Source organism: Leopardus geoffroyi, chromosome A3 (genome assembly GCF_018350155.1).
Source record: "Leopardus geoffroyi isolate Oge1 chromosome A3, O.geoffroyi_Oge1_pat1.0, whole genome shotgun sequence".
In the NCBI taxonomy this organism is placed as follows: domain Eukaryota; kingdom Metazoa; phylum Chordata; class Mammalia; order Carnivora; family Felidae; genus Leopardus; species Leopardus geoffroyi.
Genome location: NC_059336.1, coordinates 133774482 through 133791030, shown reverse-complemented (window position 1 = coordinate 133791030; position 16549 = coordinate 133774482). Strand labels below are relative to the sequence as shown.

At 47.7% G+C, this 16549-nt stretch overlaps 1 protein-coding gene across 10 annotated transcripts in view; it reads left to right on the top strand.

Moving 5' to 3' along the window:
* The window catches only part of ASAP2 (ArfGAP with SH3 domain, ankyrin repeat and PH domain 2), a 174023-nt gene that overhangs the window by 90917 nt on the left and 66557 nt on the right, over nucleotides 1-16549 (top strand). For all 10 annotated transcript variants that reach the window (XM_045447775.1, XM_045447774.1, XM_045447773.1 and 7 more), the window contains exons 4-6: nucleotides 7627-7701; nucleotides 9481-9530; nucleotides 11588-11717. In XM_045447775.1, coding sequence (XP_045303731.1) covers nucleotides 7627-7701; nucleotides 9481-9530; nucleotides 11588-11717 — 255 coding nt within the window. The remainder of the gene's footprint in view (nucleotides 1-7626; nucleotides 7702-9480; nucleotides 9531-11587; nucleotides 11718-16549) is intronic.

Below are 16549 nucleotides of genomic sequence, written 5' to 3'. Positions count from 1 at the left end.
TTAAATGGAGCAATGAGGTCCGAGGTCTTTTTGCAGCCCTCCACCCCGACAGGGAGGTGCTGGCCCTGTGCCAAAGCTGGACACATGGTTTGCCTTTCTTTGAAGCCTCGATTCTACTTGTTAACTCGGTGATTGAGCAACATTTGCTCATGTTACAAAGAAACGAGGAGGGGGGCTCCTGAGTGGGTCAGTCGGTTAAGTGTCTGACTTCGGCTCAGGTCATGATCTCACAGTTTGTGGGTTCGAGCCCCACATCAAGCTCTGTGCTGACAGCTCGGAACCTGGAACCTGCTTCGGATTCTGTGTTTCCCTCTCTCTCTGCTCCTCCCCCTGCTCGTACTCTGTCTCTCTCTGTCTCAAAAATGAATAAACATTAAAAAAAATTAGAAAAATAAAAGAGGGGAGCTCATTATCATTAGGGTGGCTCATTAGGTTAAGTGTCGACTTGATTTTGGCTCAGGTCATGATCTCACGGTTCATGAGGGTGAGCCCCACCTCAGACTCTTCACTGACAGTGCAGAGTCTGCTTGGGGTTCTGTCTCTGCCCCTCCCCTGCATGTGTGCTTGTGCACTCACTCTCTCTCAAAATAAATGACTTAAAAATTTTTAAAGACAAGAAAAACTCCACAGATCTCAAAGTATTCTCTACCTCTCCAGTTTCTCATGAATGAGGCAGATTAAAATAAACTTACATGACACAGGTAAATCTCAGGTAAGATTATTTGGCCATGTTTTATATAGTGATACATTGATCCTTTAAGGACAAGCTAATTATCCCCAAAGAGAGTTGGACTCTATTAAGAATTTTGGAGGAGAGCCCTGGGAAGACCTGTTCTTTTCTGGATTCATCAGCCCAGAGGTAGGAAGTCTGCCCAGGGACTTTTTCTGTTGTGATTCTTCTTGTGCTGCTTCTTAAATTAAACAACAACAAAAAAATTTAATGTTTGTTTTTGAGAGAGAGACAGAGTGTGAGCAGAGGAGGGGCAGAGAGTGAGGGAGACACAGAACTCAAAGCAGGCTCCGGGCTCCGACCTCTGCACTGTCAGCACAGAACCTGACATGGGGCTCGAACTCACAAACTATGAGATCGTGACCTGAGCCGAAGTTGGACACTTAACCAACTGAGCCTCCCAGGCCCCCTTAAATTTTTTTTAACATTTATTATTTACTTTTGACAGAGAGAGAGCCCAAGCAGGAGAGAGGGGCAGAGAGGGAAAGGGAGACACAGAATCTGAAGCAGGCTCCAGGCTCTGAGCTGTCTGGACAGAGCCTGACTCAGAGCTCAAACTCAGGAGCTGTGAGGTCATGACCTGAGCTGAAGTCAGACACTTAACCAGCTGAGCCACCCAGGCACCCCTCATGTTGCTTCTTAAAGATAGCTATGATAGGAGCATCCTGTCTAGGTTCAGGCTTCTAGATGGATCTCCTTTGGCAAGGCCATCTTGCTCTGCCTAAGTCAAGGAGAAGGCAGCACTGAGGTTCCCCGGGGTCAGTTGTACAGTGGGACCAAGGGTAGAGCTCTGGCTGGATCACCAGCGACTAGAGCTAAGGTAGCAGGTGAGATGGCACCCTGTGAGCTGAGGCAGCATAGGAGGGGAAGTGCAAATACAGAGTATGGAAGTGACAAAGCTAGAGGCCAGGAATTTTAAGACCAAAAACGTAAAATAATTAGGAAGAACATCACGGAAAGACAGCTGTTGGCTGGCTCTGTCTCTCCCAGTCCCCACCTTATCTCTTTGTCCATTTTAGTTCCCCGGTCGGTGGCAAGGGCATATGAGGTTGTTCTTGATCTTGAGGTTGTTCTAGCCCTGTCTGCCCTACCAACTGAATCGTTGTATTTCTCCTTGTGAGATTGCTCGCCTTTGGCTCCATGTGGCCTCATCTTGCCAGGTGAAGCCAGGAAAAGTGAAGACAGGAAGAGAGAGAAGGGAGGATTGTTACTTTCAAGATTGCCAATCTGCAGGATGCCCGGCGGGCTCATCGGAATGTGACGCTCAATCTCACGGTCATGAGTTCGAGCCTCAAGTTGGGTGTAGACTTGAGTTAAATAAGAGCTTTCATTTAAAAAAAAAAAAAAAGAAAAGATGGCCTCTTTGCTATTGGTATTAGATCCATAGTTAATAGCAGTGTAAGATTAAGAACTTACATTCAGCCCATACTTGGTGTTTCAGAAAGCCAGTTTTTGTAACATGCTTGTTAAAAAGTAAGTCGGAGGAGAAGGGAAAAGCCCAGTGCTTGCTTGGCGCTAAGGAAATATTCTAGTTGGATTACCCAGGGATAATTTAATTCTTCCCATAGGTCATAAAAATTTCATGACTCATGAGTTGAGGCTGGGGCTGCTGAACACAGGGACGTGCACTAGTCTTTTGGCTGTGGTTTATGCCCTTGTCGGCCAGAGCAGAAGATGGCTCATTTAGCTGTGGGCCTGAGGCTGTGGGGCTGCCCTGACATACGTAGTCAGGGAAAGATCCAGAGCCCGGCCTTGGTGCTGCAGGGCACGCTTGCCAAGACAGAACATCTGGGCTCTGGTGCACGTGTTCTCCGGCCCAGGCAGAGACCAGAGCAGTCATTTCCTGGGACGCTCACCCTGAGTCAGAATGCTGCTGTGCTGTGCACGTTACGTATGTGGAGCGTGTCAGTGCAGAGGCTAATGTCCAGGAGGATGGAAGCTCTGTTAGTGAATCCACGAATGGGGATTCTGTTTGTATTTGTAATTGTGTATTTCCGGGGTTTTTTTAAGTTTATTTTTATTTATTTCGAGAGAGAGAGAGAGAGAGAGAGAGAGAGAGAGAGAGGAGAGCGAGCAAGTGGGGGAGGGGCGGGGAGAGAGGGAGAGAGAGCGAATCCCAATCAGGCTCCACCCTACCATGTGGAGCCCCATGCGGGGCTTGAACTCATGAACTGTGAGATCATGACCTAAGCCAAAATATAGAGTCGGACGCTTAACCGACTGAGCCACCTAGGCACCCCTGTATGTTTCTTTTAAAATATGGCTTTATTGAAGTGTATTTCACATCTCATAAACTTCACCTATTTCAAGTATACGAGTAAGTGATTTCTAGTCATTTTACCAAGTGGCATAGCCATGACCGTAAATCAGCCTGGAGACGTTTTCTGCCCCCAGTAAGGTCAGCCCCTCATGTTCTCTTACAGTTAACACTCAGCCCCAGGCAGCCACTAATCTACTTTATTTCTTTTATAATAATTAAGCTAATTATTTTCTGATTAGAAAAGTAATAGCTTCTTACTTCAGATCATTTGAGTAACTCCAGAAAGAAAAATCACCTGGAACGAAGGCCAGAACTTCCTCAGTCAATCTGGCGTCCGGCCTTCTCTTTTTGGCATCGTCTTCCCTGCTCCTCTCTCTGCTCACGTGCTGGTGTGCCTTTGCTCGCTTGTCCACACTGCTTCTTGCCTGGGATACCCTCTACTCCGTCTTGCAAGATGAAATTCTCCCTCTTTTAAAGGCCTGTCTCACATAACCCCTGATCAGCGAAGATTTCCCTGGTGTCCAGACCAGAAGTAATTTTCTTTTCTTGGAAATTCTGTGGTGCTTTATTTATGGCTCTTGAGAGCCACATGGCAGTTTGCTTACTTAATTATGGGCTTTGTCCCTCCTGTTAAATGGTGTGTTCCTGGGGACTGACTCTCTGTCTAACCCATCTTTGCTGCTAACCCCTCTGTGCCTCTTTAGCTTCCTCTCCTGTCACTCCCTAAGGACCCTGTGCATCTCCTTGGCAGCTGTAGGGGCTCTTTAATGTCCTGGTCACTGCTAGGCTATGGGCCCCATCTGCAGTATCTAGAATGAAAGCAGGCTGGTCAGTGTGTTTAGATCTCCAAAAGTTTTCACTCCTCAACTTGACAGTTTCACTCTAGATGCCAAAGCTTAGTTTACCTCTTCTGGCCCTAATACTGTGTGTCAGTACCTACATTCTTATTTGAATTAAATAACAAATAGTCTCAAAATAGATTTATAAACCAAATTGTGTGGTGTTCTGTCCCCACCACTGTAGAGGATCTCGTTTTCCTCACTCACTTCATGTGTGCATTCATACTTACACATGCCTCCTGCAACAAATCCACTAGGCTTCTTTCTGGAAATAAGATTTTTAATCTGTAAGCACCTTGTTCTCCAACCCACTATAAAATTGAGTTGTGCTGGCGCCTTTGGCTCAGCCTCTTGCCCTGGGCGGCTCTGATGCCCTGCTTTGGGCTGTTTTGGCGGCCCCTGTCTCGCAGTTGCCTTGTCCAAGATGATGCCATGTTGGTTCGTCTCTAGATGGTGTTCAGGGCCAAATTGACCTGTGCCTCTGACTGTTAGCCATGGCTCTGTGTGATCATGTCGCTGAAAGGGCAGTGTCTCAAGACTCAGCAACTGGGACAGTCACCTCCTTCCCAAGTATGTCTTGGGTATGTCTTAGACTTTCTCTGTTTAAAGCTTGGTGTGTATATATTTATTCTCCCTCTGAGATGGCGAACACTGTGTTCTGTGTATCTTTGTAGCCAGCTAGTACATTGTGTTCTGTGTATCTTTGTAGCCAGCTAGTTGCTATCTACAAATACGTGCTGAATAAATACGCAACGAATGGACTAGTTAATTCACATACGCATTTGGTGTATGATGTTTGGCTTAAAGATATTAACCTATCTCTGGATTCTGTCTCTTCTGTATTAGATGCTCAGAAAAATGCTTACAGATATTGATTTACTCAATCCGTGTTTCTCAAGCACCTGCTCCGGGTCAGGCCCAGCACTAGGTGCCGTAGAGAATATAGCATGAAGGACACTGAAAGTCGTCCTTTCAGACGTACGGGGTCAGACTGATGAGATGAAGCAGGGTAGAACCCGTCAAGGACCTGAAGAAATTCTTTAAAAAGAGAATATTGGAGGATTTGGGAGGGAGGGATCACTTCCTGCTGGCTGCTGGGGGATGTTCACGGGGAAGGTAGCATCTGCGGGGAGCCTGATAGAGGGGAAGGCTTTGGACAGGGGGCTGCGGGAAGACGCTGAGCGGGTGGAACAGATTGAGCACGAGCAGAGAACAGCCAAGGCTTCCGCTTGGCCGGATACGAAGATGAAAAGTGGCGAAGGGGCTTGGACCGTGGAGGGTCCCGAGGGCAGGGGTGAGGGGCACCACACCAGCTGAATCTGACAGAACTGTGGAGGAGGGGGCGGGGCAGGCGGAGACCAGGGGCTGGTGGCCAGGAGCAGGGGAAGCCTTTGCCTCGGTCTGGAAAACATGGTGGCGAGAACGGCGCGCAGGGAGTCCGCGGGCGAGCAGCTGGTCCGAAAGGTGGAGCGGAGGGGATCCCGGTGGGAGGGACCTGCCCGCCGCGGGCAGGGTCGGCGTGGGGTGGCAGCTGGCGTGGCCGCACGTGGGTGCCCACAGACGTGGAAGATGTGGAAGGAGACAGGCGTGGGGCAGCCCCGCGCCCTGCACTCGTGTTTACTCCTGCCACGGTGGAAACCAGGTGTGCGTGCCATCAGCTGACTCACCGGCACGGCCTTTTGTCTGTCCCCGTTCCGTCCAGTCATCCTCACACCTCGCCTCTAGCTCAACGTCTCGGCGTTCGAACATCTAACTTAAGGCTAATCCTCGCCACTCATAGCTGATTACGCTGTACCCCGGAAGAGCGTCGGGTGCGTGACAGACGCGGAGTTGTGTAAGCCTCGGACAAAAGTGACCCCAAAGAGGCATTTCTGAAACGACAGCCATTAGTTGATCATTTATTTGGCAGATTGGCAGTTCGGTGCATTATCACGCCCCTTACCAGTAACTTTCAAGTAAATTTCTTCCCTCTGTTTTGAAGTTTCGTGGGCCGAGTAGTGTATGAAAATCAGATCCCGTATCGCCTTAAAAATTATGCCTATAGTTGGTCTTCCTATTCCAGGTAATTCTACTAAAATTAAAAGTTTCCTCTGCTCAGGTGTAAGAATAAATGCATATGGTTCCAAAGTCCTTACTTGTGTCTCATTTTTTATAGGCCCGTAACCTAGGTGTGTGTATCCCCAAGTGACCCGTGTTGTGTTGACTGAAGGCAGTGGCCTGAGCCCGGGAAGAGGAGAAAGCAGGTCTTCAGCTTGTTGCCGGGGAGGGACTCTGTAGGGTCCAGAACACAGGGAGTCTGTGCCTGAACGTTCCTAACCGAAGCGTCGTGTCTTTGCTCCCTCACATTTGAAGCCGGCGGGGACAGCCTTGCTGGCTGTGTGTGCGTGGGCTCGAGTGTGCTGGGAGGGTTTGATTCTGGTCGGTTTAATCCATGGTGACAACCTGCTAAGTCACTGTCTCTTGCTTTTGTGCTTCAGGGAAGGGAACAGAGGATCTCAAAACCTCTCTCCCTGCTTTTCTCATTTATCTCCAGATAAATACACACACAGAAATACACATACACACACACCACACACGCACACACACTATATACACATATGCACGCACACCCCCCCCACGTACAGACACTATATACGTATACACACATCTCACACATCCCACATACACACACCCACACACGCTGTATACACACGTGCACGCACCACATAAAGCCACATGCACACACACTAGGAACACATACACACGCTTTCACACACACGCATTCACGTTGTACACATGCACACCACACATCCCACATGCGCCCCACACCTCACACACACCACAAACACACACTCGTTCCTTTTCCTCTCTCTGAACATTGACTCCTACACATTCACAAAAAGACAGAAGCGCCCCTCTCGTTCTCTTTTTCGTTCTGATTTTCCCCATGGGGGGCCACCGTAGGGATGCTGTGATCTGTGAGCCTGAGACTTGAGTAAGCCATAGCCCAGGAGCTAAGAGCCACGAGTGATAGGAGGAAGTGTTTGTGATTCTGTTCTAGTATCTTTTTTTTTTTATTTTATTTTTTAACGTTTGTTTATTTTTGAGAGAAAGACAGACCGCAAGTCAGGGAGGGGCAGAGAGAGACGGAGACACAGAATCTATAGGAGTTCCAGGCTCTGAGCTGTCAGCACAGAGCCCAATGCGGGTCTCGAACTCACAAACAGGGAGATCGTGACCTGAGCTGAAGTCGGACACATAACTGACTGAGCCACCCAGACACCCCTCTGTTCTGGTATCTTTAAAGTGATTCTGTCATTGGTTGTTTTGAAATAATTTGTCTGCACGGTAATAATTATCTTTCCACAAACTTCATACTTTAGTAGTAGAAGGCTGTTGTGAAAAATAGACTTGTTACAGTTTTATTTGTAAAATGAAATCGCCACAAAGAACATAGGAATGGGTAAAGCGGTCATGCATGTGCCGGCCAGGTTTTTGGTGAAGGTTAATTATTACCAGGTGTTCTTGAACATCCTGCTGTTCTTACTTCAGATTAAAAAGGAAATAGGTTGAGCGACTCTTGGTTATCAGCTCAAGTCATGATCTCACGGTTCATGAGATCCAGCCCCGCGTCTGGCTTCTCAGTGACAGCAAGGGGCCTGCTTGGTGTTCTTTCTCTCCCCCTCTCTCTGCCTCTGTCTCTGTCTTCCCTCCCCTCCTCATGCTTTTTCTATCTCTCTCTAAATAAATACATAAATAAAATTAAAAATTAAAAAAAAAAGGAAATCGAATAAGAATTTTGTGTGCTTGCTTTTTAGATTCAGAATATGAACAACATCATCTCCTTCCCTCTGGACAGTCTGCTGAAGGGGGACCTGAAAGGCGTGAAAGGGGTATGTCCTTAACGACCCTGATTTCTGCTCCCCGTGGAACCGAGAACTGCAGTCACGCCAGCCTGTTGGGGCAGCAGTGTTCTTACTGGGATGGCAGGACGGCATTCTGCTCCCTCAGTTACCCTTGATTTGCTACCTTGCCACCACCTTTCAGCCACACCGGGGGTGACCCATGGCCTTTCCGGTCCTCCTGCTGGTGCTCTAAACGTGGGATGGCAAGGGGGGCGTGAAGGGAGAGAACAGCCCTTTGGGAACCTGTGAACGGTTTGGGGCTCTGTCAGCTGAGCGGGGAAACCCGTGCGGGGAAGTCTGGTTGTCCGGCTGGCGTGTGGCTGGTTGACCGCTGGGAGAAAGGTCCTGGCCAGGATGTGGTTTCCCGGTAGGAAAATCTGGCCCAGGACGGCCTGAGCCGACTTGATCTTTCTGTCCTCCAAAGGATGTTCCTTGTTTGGGAAGAGAGACCTCAGGTGTGAGCTGTCCCGTGAGCATGTGAGTGAGGAACATTCGGCTCGAGCGGCATCTATACCAGACGCTGAGCGTGTCCCTGGCACAAACAGATGTGTCATACGAGAAACAGATGATTGTGCCCCAGTTCTTAGGAGATGAGATTCTTTGACTGGATCTGCACTTGATTCCCAGTCACGTCTGGCACATTGGAAGCGCAGGCGGGCTGTTGGGGCAGCGGGAGCCCTGGGCCTGGTGAGCCGGGAGGACCCGGGGAACATTCCTCGTTGTCCTGGACCGACCCTGGGTCCTCAAATAACACGCCAGCCGAGTCAGCAGGATGGGAGGGCAGAGGGACATGTGTGTACGGGCGTGGGAGCACGACAGGGCCCTGCTCCTGAGGCTTTTGGTGTGGCTTTTGTCCAGGGAGGTGCAGGAGCAGGAGACGAGGCTTCCCCCATGGGAAGGACTAGTTCCTGGAAGGCCTCGGATGCCAGGCGAGGAGCCTTGGCCTTGTCATGAGGACAGTGGACAGTCAAGAGAGGAAAAATAAGTCCCTCCCCCCAAAAGGAGGTCCTTTCTTACAAAGGAACCCTGGGAAAGGGAGCATAAGTAGGTGGGAGCCATTTGGTGGCATTTCTAGTGCTCAGTGTGCTTTTGAGACTGGCTTTATCAGAGTCCGAGGTCCTAAGTGCCAGACGCAAGAGTAGGGAAAAAAAAGGGGGGGGGGTTCTGACTTTTCTATGAACAGGAAAGATGTAACCCTGATTTGGGCCCCAACAACAAGGATATAAAAGCCATTCACCTTCTCTTGTGTTTTAGTATGTTAGTACGTCTCTCTACAAAAACCTCAGGAGAAGGTGAATGGCTTTTATATCCTTGTTGTTGGGGCCCAAATCAGGGTTACATCTCTCCCGGTCGTAGAAAAAGTCAGAGTCCCCCCCCTGCCTTTTTTTTTTTTTTTTTTTTTTTTTTTTTTTTTTCTGTAGAGAGAGGTACTAAAATACTTGCAGATTAAATGTTTTTCTGGGTTTAATTTTAGAGCAGTCCTAAGGCAGAGGGCAGGGTATGGGTCAAACACCACAGGCCATGAGTTAATACGCCAGTGGGGAGCGGGTGTGTGATGGGATTCTTGCTTGTTCTCCGTGCATTTGGCATGTCTGCTCATCTCGTTAAAAGCCTGTGCTTTTTTCATGCTCTTTCTTTTCCCTGGGATCGCATGCGTCATTTGTTACAGAAATTAATGTTCCTTTCGGGGCCAGTCTAGGAATAAGTAAGTTGTCTTGCCCGGAAGTTAATACTAGTTCTGTTTAATTTATGCCTCTCTGTTTGCAGGATCTGAAAAAGCCTTTTGATAAAGCTTGGAAGGACTATGAAACAAAAATGTGAGTGTTGCCATTTTTTAGCAGGTAATTTGAGATTTTAACTTTAAACTGAGCTTTTAATAGCTTAAAGGTATTTTCTTAAATAAACCTTAACCCAGGGATGAATTCCCTTAAAACCGTCTTGCTGTGGTTTGTGCCAGATGCTTCCATACTCGGTGTCTAAATTCAGTGACGCCCTGGACCTCTTCAAACAAGTTGTTCCTGGTCCCTTTTCTGTTATGTCATCACGGGTGTAGAGGGTTATTTTCAGGAAAGCTGATTGAAGGATAAGGCCAGGTTTTCTCGGGAGGTGTTTTTTTTTTCCTTTTTTAAAAAAAACACTTTCTCTACTTGATCACCGTTTATGACAGTTGCACGATTTCAGACTTCATCTTGCTGGCGATCCACATGAGCCATCTGCTTTTCGCTTTGTGTCTGTATTTCTCCAAAGCACCAGTCCCTTGGTTTAGAAAGAGAGAGAGAAAAGAGCTTGTTGGAACTCCCCACGCTAGCCTTATTTGATGGCTTCATCTGCTGCGAGAACGTGAAGAAAAGGGTCACCTCATTCTTGGATGTGCACCACGGTCCCCCCTGAAGACAGGACCTCTCGGGTTGGCTCCAGCCATCGCTCCTGGTCACGGTTGCTCCTTCCCAGCATGGAGACAATCCCGCTCGCTCACTAGAATTGGGCTGCTGATTGCAGCGATAGTGGTTTCAATTACTGTAAATACTTGAGAGAGAGAACATGTTTTGAGATGTCTCATGTTTGCTGTGTAATGACTGCGCATTGGGTAACAATGTAGTTTTCTGAGTGGAGAGAGAGACTTTAACATGAAGCCATCTGGCAAAGTGAGAGGTGTTAAGAAGAAAGCTGTTCCAGATGTCACTACAAGTATTTAATTGGACTTGGGGTTTTGTGTGTGTGTGTGTGTTGTTTTTAAAACCACACCCGGGTATCTGTTCAGTGGAGAAGGATCACAAAGCTCAAACCAGGGAATACCAAACCTCTGATACTTGTCCCTTCCTGGAAATCTTAAATTTCTACACCAAAATTTCTCCAAGTTGCTCGGATCCCCAAATTCCGGATTTTACTAATGGAATAAACTAGAGCACGTGAAGGTCTGTTCATCCCGGAGAAGCTCCAGGCTTGCTGTCCCTGCCCTGAGCCTCCTTCCTCCGCTGACCAGTGCTGTGCACTCGACACGGAGAGGCTCACCAGGCCTCCCGTGTAGACAGGAAGCCAAAACTCGCTGGTTTGTTGCCAGTCCGCCAGAGTCATCGGGTCACGGCCAGAGGTGGATTTCCATTCAGCTGCTGTTGGGGCCTACCTCAGGCCTCTCAGAGGAGACACTTCTGGGCATTTCTGAACCAGGGGCACGGAGGGGGATTTTGAAGCAGGTTACCTGAGAGGCTCTTGTGGTTCTGAAAGGGAAAAGTTTGAAAGGGGAATGAGATCAAAATCAGGACATACGTACATGGAGTGGGGACAGAATTACTCACAAAATCCCAGGATTTGAGAGTGTGAGAGCTTGAAATAATTCTGAGATAGTTTTTAAAAGTAACTCTTTAACCATTTATGTGTGAGGGTTGTTCTGCGACAGAGAGCACTGTCTGAGTCGAGGCAGAGCCCTGGCAAGACCTCACTCAGCGAGGAGGCGGGTGGAGAGCAGCAGGGAGAAATCCCAGGAGGAAGGGAGTCTCCCGCCACATAGCACCCTGTGTGTGGCTCAGCGGGCACACCGCCAGACACACGGACGGACGGACAAACAGAGCGCTGCCCTGAAGGAAGCCTCTGAGGTGTAAGCAGGCTCTCTTACCTCTTCTGACCCAGATCTGGCATGAAGTAGGTGCTTAGGAAAGTATATTTTGAGTCAGTACCCAAAAAAGGCCAAGTGTGACATTCTTATGACCACACGCATTTTCTGTTCTGGTGAGTTAAGAGGCCGTCTTGTTTCTAGAAGACTCATGCACGTTTGTCTCACAGGCTGGGTAATGGGATCCCCGCAGGCCCGTCTGGTCTGGTTTGGACTGCCGTGCCAGGTGGCATCTCAAATTATCCTTGCTTTTTTCACCCGCAGCACCAAAATTGAAAAGGAGAAGAAGGAGCATGCCAAGCTGCATGGGATGATTCGCACCGAGATCAGCGGGGCTGAAATCGCCGAAGAGATGGAGAAGGAGAGGCGGCTTTTCCAGCTCCAGATGTGCGAGGTGAGAGCTGGGGGGTGCAGGTTCCTGCGGGGGGCAGGCAGCCAGCTGGGGGGGTGGGTGCTGTCTTGCAGCCGGTCTTCACCGCGTGTCAACTCCTGTGGAGAGTGCGCACTTCCAGAGGCTTCAGACAGCACACCAGGGCATGATTGGACTCCATTTGTCCAGTTTCTCTTACCGGGGGAGCCTGAGTCTCCTGGAGCGTGGGATGAGTTGAATCCAACCCCAACCACTAATTGAAGGTAGGGAAGAGGGGCGCCTGCGTGGCTCAGTCAGTTAAGCAAGCGGCCGACTCTTGACTTCGGCTCGGGTGATGATCTCCTGGTTCGTGAGTTTGAGCCCTGCTTCGGGCTCAGTACTTGGGATTTCCTCCCTCCCTCCCTTTCTCTCTCTCTCTCAGAATAAATAAAATAAACTTAAAGAAAAAAAAAAGGTAGGAAAGAAATTAAATTTAAAGAAATGTTCTCTCTGGCCTCAAATACATACTCAGACTTCCCTCTCACATGGAGCATCGCTAAAGTACTCCCTCCATTAGTGTTTTTTAATGAGGTGTGTGGGCTCTCATTATACCAGTGGAATCCATGAGGAGGCCAGGGAGAAGTCAGCTGGAAAAAAATGCAGCTGGTCCCCTTGTGGGTCTGGGTGCACACGGGCGTGAGTGACAGAGGGCATCTGGGGAGCCAAGCCACCTGCCTCTGAAGTGCTTCCTCCCAGGTCCGCTCATCGAGGTGGGAGGCCTTGGGGAGTGCCTGTCTGTAGCCTGAGCCCTTGCCTCTGGAGAGGGAGAGGGAAACAGTGCTGACACTCTGGGACATTCCCTGGCAGAGGCTTGGGGCTGGAAAATATTAGAAACCAATCCTGAAGGCCTTTGCCTCCAGCCTTTTTATGCCTTGCTTGTGGATCTCTCTGTAAAAACGGCCTGTGGAAACCACTCCTGCCTCTGCCGGAGGGTTTGCTCTCCTGGCGGTTCCGGGGAAGCCCGTGTACTCGATGGTGTCTGTGCCGTAGCAGGTACAGACCTTAGTTTTAAGTGTGCACGGTGCACGGGTACCGTTTGTGACAGGCACTGTCGCTGGCTCAGCCTTGCTCTCGATTCCCTGTGAGCAGTCAACGGAGCAGTCAACCGCAGGGCTGTTGCACAGGCGCTTGTTGATTTCAGAATGTTAATTGCAGCAGGCGTTCAGCTTTTATTTTTTATTTAAAAAAAATTTTTTTTTTCAACGTTTATTTATTTTTGGGACAGAGAGAGACAGAGCATGAACGGGGGAGAGGCAGAGAGAGAGGGAGACACAAAATCGGAAACAGGCTCCAGGCTCTGAGCCATCAGCCCAGACAGAGCCTGACGTGGGGCTCGAACTCACGGACCGCGAGATCGTGACCTGGCTGAAGTTGGACGCTTAACCGACTGCGCCACCCAGGCGCCCCGAGGCGTTCAGCTTTTAGACAAGTGCATCTTAGGAGTATGTTTACACGCGTTTTTATTCCCAGAGCGATCTCCTAAGTGCTCAGTGGAGGAGAATTAGTCCCGGGATCAAGGAGGGGATACTAGTCTGATATTAGTACGGCTGCTCCAGCTCTCGTAGCTTCTGTTTGCATGGGGTTTTTTTTTTCAACCTGTAGTGTATGTGTGAATCTAAAGTGTGTTTCCTGTAGACAGCATGTTTTAAATCCAGTCTGACAGTCTCTGCCTTTTGATGGGATTGTTTAATCCTTTCACATTGATGTTGCTATTGATGTGGTTGGATTTATGTCTACTGTCTTACTTTTTTTGTTGTTTTATGTCTCATGTCTTCTTTGTTCTTTTGTTCTTCCTTTGCTACTTTTTTTTCCATTAAGTGAATATTTAGAAAGTCAGCTAAGCTCAAAGTCTTACTGTAGATAGGAGAGTGGATGTTTTTAGATACATGTTGTTTTATAAACAGACCTCGTACGTAACAATGCCTGCCTGGCCAATTTCTCACGGTGTTGAAGGAATCAGCCCAGAGGATATGAGACTGGCATAGGAAATTGCTATGTGGTACACAAATACTAGGTATTGTTTTTATTTAATTGGGGTAAAATTAAGTAGCAGTGTTTTACAAAGAATGGATTTGGAACAGGTATGTATATATGTGTGTTTGGGTTATGGTCTTTTTTTTTTTCAGCTGCAGTAAGGAGAAAATACATTTGCCTAAACTCTGCAAAAGACTGCTTGTTTAAGAATGTTTAGGGGCACCTGGGTGGCTCAGTCGGTTAAGCGTCCGACTTCAGCCCAGGTCACGATCTCACGGTCCGTGAGTTCGAGCCCCGCATCGGGCTCTGGGCTGACAGCTCAGAGCCTGGAGCCTGCTTCGGATTCTGTGTCTCCCTCTCTCTCTGCCCCTCCCCTGTTCATGCTCTGTCTCTCTCTGTCTCAAAAATAAATAAACGTTAAAAAAAAAAAAAAAGTTTAGTGAATTGTGAAACTCCATTAGTGTGTTACTATTGGGGGCACCTCATTGCTTTCTGAGGTAGGCACCCCACACTGTTGCTTTTCCTCTTCTGGGGTTCAGTGAATGGATCGTGTGCATTGGTAGAATAGTTTATTTTATTGGAAATGTGCTGTGTCAATGACGCCTCTCAGTTGTACAAAGGAGCCACCTTCCGAGCCGGCCCCCAGGTGGGCTGCAGGCCCCTGTGTGTGCCGAGCCTAGTGGATCCGGCCGTTAGCGGAGGCAGGCACTGTGTGCACGTACAGAGGCAGAGGTGGGGTTTCCAGAAGAGGACGCATCCGATGAAAGATGCAGATGTGGGCCAAACAGAAGGGGGCTGGAAAGGGCTCTCTGTGGGGAAGAAAGAATGTCTGAAAAGCATTCCCCCCGGAATCCAACATCTCCAAGGGCGATGCTGAAGTTAATGGTGATAAAATTGTTCAACTGGTTCCTCATACGGAGGACCTCAAGTTTGTAAATGTTTGCCGTTGTTTAGGGGTTTAAAATTTTAGTTGCCCAAGATCTAATCTTGAAGACTGGCTTGTAGGTGTTTATTTTAAAGCTCCGTTGGGGCGCCTGGGTGGCTTAGTCGGTTGGGCGGCCGACTATAGCTCAGGTCATGATCTCACTCACAGTCTGTGAGTTCCAGCCCCACGTCGGGCTCTGTCCTGAGCGCTCAGAGCCTGGAGCCTGCTTCAGATTCTGTGTCTCCCTCTCTCTCTCTGCCCCTTCCCTGCTTGCTCTCAGTCTGTCTGTCTGTCTCTCTCTCTCTCTCAAAAATAATAAAGAATAAAAAAAAATTAAAAGAATATTAAAAAAATAAAACTCCGTAACTTTTTTTCAAAATGAATTTTATAGAGAAATTCAGTGCGCCATAAATAGGTGATGTAGAGTATGCATGAATGGAAAATGTAAGAGAGATCCTGTCTTGTTTTTCTTTGATTATAAAAACATGCACTCTTGGGGTATCTGGGTGGCTCAGTCGGTTGAAAAGTACAATACTTGATTTTGGCTCAGGTCATAAACCCAGGGTCGTGGGGTCAAGCCCCATATTGGGCCCTGGGCTGAACCTGGAGTCTGCTTGAGATTCTCTCTCCTTCTGCCCCTCCCCTGCTTGTGCATGCATGCATACTCTCTCTCTCTCAAATTAAAAAAAAAAAAAAAATACACTTTTAAAAGTTAGTCTGTATATATGAAATTAAAAACCAACTCGTATATATATAATGGAGTATTACTCGACAATCAAAAAAAAAATGAAATCTTGGCATTTGCAACTACGTGGATGGAACTGGAGGGTATTATGCTGAGTGAAATTAGTCAGAGAAAGACAAGTATATGACTTCACTCATATGAAGACTTTAAGGTACAAAACAGATGAACTAAGGGAAGGGAAACAAAAATAATATAAAAACAGGGAGGGGGACAAACATAAGAGACTCTTAAATATGGAGAACAAGCAGAGGGTTACTGGAGGGGTTGTGGGGGAGGGGGATGGTCTAGATGGGTAAGGGGCATTAAGGAATCTACTGCTGAAATTATTATTGCACTGTATGCTAACTAATTTGGATGTAAATTTAAAAAATAAAATTAAAAAAATGTATTCAACATAAAAAAAAAAATCACCCCAAAAGATAAGTACTTTGATATTGAGCTAAACGTCTTTCACATATCTCTCTGTGTCCATTCACAAAAATAATTTGTATAAGCGGGATCATTTTCTACTGGTGCTTTGTATCCTGATTATTTTGAGTCACCAGTATGTCATGGGCATCTTTCCATGTCAGAAAGTCTCTGCTTTATTAGCTTCCTGGCTACGTAGCAATTTTTGTGTGTGGCTGCACCGTACTTTAATTTTCCATTCATTACATTTGGGTTGCCGTTTGTTACTTTTATAAGCAAATCTGCAGTGAACCTTGTTTTCTATTCATGTTCATAAACTTTTATGATTATCTTCTTAGAAAAAGTTCCCGTAAGTAGAATATCTATACCAAAAAGATGCACGTTTTATATTTTGACACATTGCCAAGCATCTTATAAACCACTTAACCAGGGGCGCCTGGGTGGCGCAGTCGGTTAAGCGTCCGACTTCAGCCAGGTCACGATCTCGCGGTCCGGGAGTTCGAGCCCCGCGTCGGGCTCTGGGCTGATGGCTCAGAGCCTGGAGCCTGTTTCCGATTCTGTGTCTCCCTCTCTCTCTGCCCCTACCCCGTTCATGCTCTGTCTCTCTCTGTCCCAAAAATAAATAAACATTGAAAAAAAAATTTTTTTAAACCACTTAACCATTTCGATCCACTGCCAAACATCTTATTTTGTTAACAGCGAATAAATATGAGACTGAAAGAAGGGGAAGATATGCAGGAGGTTGGTGTAGGAAACTGAGATTTT